At 44.2% G+C, this 5,912-nt stretch overlaps 1 protein-coding gene across 1 annotated transcript; it reads right to left on the reverse strand.

Annotated features, from left to right (window-relative positions):
• On the reverse strand, nucleotides 1,079-4,153 carry LOC109712463 (probable indole-3-acetic acid-amido synthetase GH3.1). The gene is made up of 3 exons (XM_020236035.1): nucleotides 3,735-4,153; nucleotides 2,261-3,171; nucleotides 1,079-2,050 (listed from the first exon to the last, which is right to left on the reverse strand). The coding sequence occupies exons 1-3, from the start codon at nucleotides 4,061-4,063 to the stop codon at nucleotides 1,458-1,460; spliced, it is 1,833 nt and encodes a 610-aa protein (XP_020091624.1). The 5' UTR covers nucleotides 4,064-4,153; the 3' UTR covers nucleotides 1,079-1,457.

The raw sequence follows: 5,912 nt of genomic DNA on the forward strand, positions 1-5,912 counted from the left end.
AGAGATAAAAGTCGTAAGCCAAATATTCAAAAGGGTTCTTCGTACGTTTGGTCGAGAATTTTGGCCAAACTCTTTCTGAAGGCATTAATGTCTGCGTTTTTAAGTAAATTTCCTAATTGCTTCTCGTTGCTGTTTTGCGCCACAAATACAACTTTTGCGCTTCTTGATTATGAGTCATTTGGCTTCTAGCTTCTGCTCTTTTGACCAGAGATAAATGTCGCGCGCGACGAACAAGACATTAGTCAAAAGTGTTATTAGTTTCTCCATCACAATTTTGAGAATTTCTACTTCGTGTTTGAGAAGAAAATTGGGAAATCAAATAGTTTAGCCTACTTTTCCATTGACTTCCCTTTCCATTGTTGCTGTCACCTCTGAAAGTGAGTTAGTTAAGACGTCGAAAGAGATAAGAAAACAATGTTGCGAACTAATATCAGCCACACGCTCGCGAAAGAGAGCTAGGTAGAGAAGAAATCGGACGTAAATGATCTGCCTGAATTCGGCCGCCGAATCATGATATGATAAAGAAACTGGGCTTAACGGGGCACGTCGCCGATTCCGAGCACGGATCAAAGTGCCAACATGAATTAATGTCGACATAAGAAGAGAAACTAAGGAAAGAAGTGTGTGTGTGTGTGTGTGTTGATTTTTCATATCTTTTAAGCCATGCTTCAATACGTGTCACACAAATCACAGTTCCTTTGCTTGCTCAGAATGAGAAAGCATTTATTTGTAGATGTTTTTTGGTCCATTAATTGGATTATTATGTATGTTGTTCTCGAGACGAGCCCATGAGGCTTTTGTGGGCACTATTCCTGGCATGAATTGGAAAGTATGAGACATTACGACCTTTTGTGCTTGGCTTTGTTTAAACAAACAAATAGAAAAAAAGTATATATATGTATTGAGAAATAGATAGCGAGCTGTATACTTTATTTATTAAGCAAAATGAACTAGACATACAAAATGAAATCAGTTTCAGCCTCCGAAAATAGGTAAAAAAAATAGTAAGAAGACAAACAATAGTAAGAAGACAAACTCCCTTGAAATTAAAAAAAGAAATCAAATCTAAGATAGAGTATAAAAGAAAGAACCACAATATATATTGGAAATTCTAGAAAGACTAGAAAACAAACTCCCTTGAAAGGAACTGTTTGTACACGATTTTCATGGACTCTAAAACTTAACAAACATCGATCTAATTAACCAAAAAAAAAAAAGGAAGAAAAAGACGAAAATACAAAAAAAACAAAACAAAACAAAAGGTAGGGGGAAAAAAAAAAGAGAGTAAAGAAGACACCAATCACTCCCTCTCCTTGAGCAAGTGCGAGATGATCACGAAAGGATCACGACGACACATTACAATTAGACCGGCCCTTTAAATTTAGCAGCACGCAACTTAATTAATCATCAGTAGAGCATTTGCTTTTGCATTTGCATTTGCATTTGCATTGCGTTAATTAATCGTCGTTGCTGCTCCACGTCTTGTGGCCGGGGACCCATTTGGGGCACTTGGGGCTGAAGAACTTGGAGCGCACCCGGGCGTCGAGGAGCTCGACGAGGGGCCCCGGGCGCACGCACCGCGGCGCCTTGTACTGGTTTATCGAGGCGCCCTGGCTCAGCGCGTAGTCCATGAGCTTGTCGAAGGTCCCCTCCTCGACGACGCGGATCTCGAGCGGCCCGATCGACCGGTCGCACGCCCGCCCCTGCCGGTACACACTGTTCAGCGCCTCCTCCACCGCCAGGCAGCAGTCCTCGAACACCGACGGCGGCGGCACCGGCGCCGCCGGCCCCGCCCTCAGCTCCCAGAACAGCACGTAGTGGCCCGGGATGCTCGCCGCGTCCGCGTAGCTCGTGTACTCCACCAGCGACGCGCCGAACGGCTCCAGGTGCCCCACCGCCTTCTGCACCGCCGCCTGCAGCTCCACCTCGTCCGTCTTGTCCGCGTCGATGCTCAGCGCCACGTTCTTCCGCCGCACGAACTTGAACTGCGGCGCCTTGTTCTTGAACCCCGCCACCCTCAGCACGTCCCCCACTCTATACCTATACAAACCTGTACAATATCCACTACTACGTTACTTACTCCATCACTCCATCACTCAATCCTATCCTGGTGCATTTTCACTCTTTATATATATATATATATATATATATATATATATATATATATATATATATATAACATATTAAATTATTCTGTCGTTGGACATGATTGATGGTACGACAGGTATAATAAGATTGGATAGTAAAATTAAAATTTTACCCGCGTAAGTGGTGACGACGAGCTCGTACTCTTGGCCGAGCTTGACGTCGACGAGGTCGACCAAGTCGCGGTGATCGACGGCGGCGGCGTTGGCGGGTCCGTTGCCGTAATTTCTAACGGGCAAGAACTCGAAGTAGCCCATGGAGGGGATCAACGTGTAGGCGACCTCGCTGGGCTTGCACATTGGGTTCAGGTTGAGCCCGAAGTAGCACTCGGACGAGGCGTACATGGTGCACGTCAGCGGGAGGCCGCCGCCGTAGGACTCGAGCGTCGGGATGTACTGCGCCATCGTCCCGGTCACGATCACGTCGATGTACTTGGTGTTCGGCCACAGCCGCCGTATGATCCCGTCCCACGACCGTTTCCCGCACTCCGATTCGATGACGTCTGCGAGCTCCCCGTCGGGCCGGAGGACCCTCCCGACGGCCTCCCGGACGGCGCGGTCGGTGATCTCCGGATCGAGAATTCCGGTGCGGACGTCGCGGCACATTCTCGGCCAATGCTTCTCCAGAAACCGGATGGCGCGGATGAAGCCGGACGCGAAGACGGCGCCGACGCGGACGACGTCGTCGCGGTGGATGAGGCCGCACAGGAGCTGCGCGTACATGCTCTGGTAGGAGTCGGCGCAGAGCACCGCCTCGTTCGGGCTCGTGTAGACGTTGTAGGGGTCGTAAGGGCGGTCGAGGAAGTGGCGGCTCTTGTAGTAGCTGGTGAGGACCGGGCGCGCCGGGAGCCCGCCGGGGGTGCGCGATTCCGACTTCACGAAGAGGAGGTACATCCCTTTGCCCTTGTCGAGGCCCGCCACGGAGCGGCTCATCACCGGCATCAGGAGCCCGTACAGCATCGACCGCCGGTCCAGCTCATCCGCGATCGTCGGCATCAGCTTTCGCTCCCCGCCCGACGTTCCCGAACTATTTCGATCATACAAGAAAAATGAAGTTTCAGATAACTAGTTCTTACTTATATTCGTACCAAACCAAGTCTCAGATAATTAGTATAGTACTTATTATATGCAAATCTCGGAACAAAATTTATTATTCACCCTACAGTTAATCGAATCAATTAAAGGGCTTAAAGTTTTGATCCAAATTGTCGAATGTGGTACGTCTACAAAATTTAAACACCCAACATCTGAAGTACTGCTAATTAGCTACCGTTTATTAGTCGACCAAAGATCAAGTTTTGCACCCAAAAGACTATTATTCGCTTCTATATTCATATAGGAAATATAGATTTGTCATATATTTTTTACAAATATACACATGCATCTTTAAGATCTTATTGGTCATAGTTTATACTTAGTTTTTATAACCTGCAGTGAGATTGAATTTTAGGAGACCGGCTACTAAATGTTGTCCCGGTCCATGCAATTATATATTTGTCCTCTTGGTGGTTGCAAATTGTTGCTGCTGAACACATTGTAGAGAGAGAGAGAGAGAGAGAGAGAGAGAGATTGCAATATTTGTGTACAAACCTAGTGAGGAATTCGGAGATGGGGCGGCCAGAGAGGATCGGGGAGGAGTCGCCGTGGGCGATGCGGAGGATATCGGGCTGGAGATCCTCGTAGGTCACGACGGGCACGAGCCGCTTGAAGGCGTCGGCGTCGGGGGCTGCCGAGGCCTTCAGGCCGTGCCGGTGCAGGTACTCCGCCGCTGCGTTCTGCGTTAGTATCTCCGCAAGAACGCTGCGTTGCACCTCATCAGCATTCGCTGTCACGTCATCGATGAACTCCAGTGCCTTCCTGTGCTCCTCGGGCACGTCGGTTGCAACCGGAGGTTGCGCGGTCTTGGGCGCTTCTGGCATCTTAATTTGTAAGAGAGTGCGTGTGTGTTTGTATGTGTATAGAGAGAGAGAGAGAGAGAGAGAGAGAGGTGGAGAAGGAGAGGGAATGGGTTTTGTATGTGTGGTGAGAGGAATACGGGTCGTGAGGGGAATATATAGAGAGGGATATGGGAGAGGGTGGGGACACTTTGTCTCTCTATGATGCTTCAAAGAGAATAGTAAAAAGGAAGTATACTGTTTTTTAATTTTAATGATAAAAAGCTGTATTATTTGTTTTGTGTACATATATTTATAATGTATACTCTTTCGTGGTCATTTTTTAAAAAAATAAAAGAGGAGGTGGTTTCTTTGAGCCTCACAAAAATATTGTGTGTGTGTGTGTGTGTTATATGTGAGTTTCGTAATGCCAATTTAGTTTCATATGCTTAGCTGTCATGTGGACATACATTTGGAATGACCTCGAATTACGATGATTATTATTATGTACATTTGCAGTTACGTCCATGCACTGAACTTCTACAATTTCTCGTCCCTGCAACTTATTTGTAATTATTTTTTATAACAAAAACAAGCACATTCCCCTAGCACCATCTTTTGAAAAAAAAAACTTATGATATAGTTCGATTTAATTTATTAATCTTGTTATTACTCGTTTTCTTTATAAACCCCTTTCGAACCAAAATCGAAATACTGGGCACGTAACGGCTACCAAAATATTGCCTTTTACTGTAAAAGAAACAATCACAAATTGTTAAGATAAATTCATTAATATATACCTACTCAACCGAATTTTTCATTATTAATCCTCCCTATAAAAGTTCACTGAGATGGAAGTGCTTAGCGTAGCTTAGTACATACGTACGTATTCAAATTAAATACGGATCTTGGGATTTGAAATGTCAATTGTGCCGTGCAAAGAAAACCAGGAGAGGTGTTACTAGATTAATAAGCTTAATTATTAGTTAATAAGCTTAAGAAAAAGCGATTTACTAGGAAGCGGCTCAAGGTGTAGTTTTAGGCGGAAGCAAAGGTGAGGAGCGAGGGGTTTGGGAGTTCCCCCCGCGGGCAATAGGCGGTCAACATGCGAGAGGCGTACTCGTCGTACTCCCCACTTGTTCCTCAAAGAACCGGCAACTGCTACATTTCCCGGTAAAAAAAAAAAAAAAAATTAATTAATTAATTAATTACTTTCAAGTAAATTAAACTCAATCATTTAGTAAGCTTGGAAGTACCATCCACTTACTCTCCAATTTAAGCTTGAAGCTTTTGTTTGAAGTTGTGCCTAATTGGGAAAGAGTAATGAAGCAGTGTTACTGGTGCGGACATATCGCAAATATTAAATCTGATCATATTCGATCAGTAAGTTGCATCACAGAGTAACGCTATCTATCTATGCCCATATCACCAAACATTTGATGCAGCAGTACGTGTTTTCGTATATTCGCACTTTTAAATTTGACCGTGGACTTTGTTTAAATAAAATATACGTACTCCTGTAATTCCAAAATGGTCTGAATGTATGTTGTCAGAAAAAAAAAAAAAAAAATTATATGTATGCGTACACTATTCACAATCCGCGCATTGTGTATTCATTGGTTTCTATACATTCTCGTACTTTTTCTCAAATAATTAATGAACTCTATGTAAAACCGGCTACTTATCAAAGTAAAGCAAGGCCAAATAATACAAAAAGTAGAACAACACACCACCTTAACCTGTCTTAGTTATGTAATGTCCCTACAAATGAGTTAATGATTAATTACCAACAAATCCTGAATAATAGAATTTTAATAGGACATGAATCAATTAATTACTGCACATATTGTAGGCATAGATCACTAGACCTTTAAGATTCCATCTTCTTTGTTTG

The sequence above is a fragment of the Ananas comosus genome, linkage group 7, assembly GCF_001540865.1.
Source record: "Ananas comosus cultivar F153 linkage group 7, ASM154086v1, whole genome shotgun sequence".
Classification (NCBI taxonomy): domain Eukaryota; kingdom Viridiplantae; phylum Streptophyta; class Magnoliopsida; order Poales; family Bromeliaceae; genus Ananas; species Ananas comosus.

What these genes read in the sequence shown, in the direction of transcription:
- LOC109712463 (XM_020236035.1), bottom strand. Translation starts at nt 4,063, where the DNA reads ATGCCAGAAGCGCCCAAGACCGCGCAACCTCCGGTTGCAACCGACGTG. An exon ending in ATCTCCGAATTCCTCACTAG is followed by an intron (nt 3,172 to 3,734) that starts GTTTGTACACAA and finishes TGATCGAAATAG; the next exon opens with TTCGGGAACGTCGGGCGGGG. An exon ending in CGTCGTCACCACTTACGCGG is followed by an intron (nt 2,051 to 2,260) that starts GTAAAATTTTAA and finishes GATATTGTACAG; the next exon opens with GTTTGTATAGGTATAGAGTG.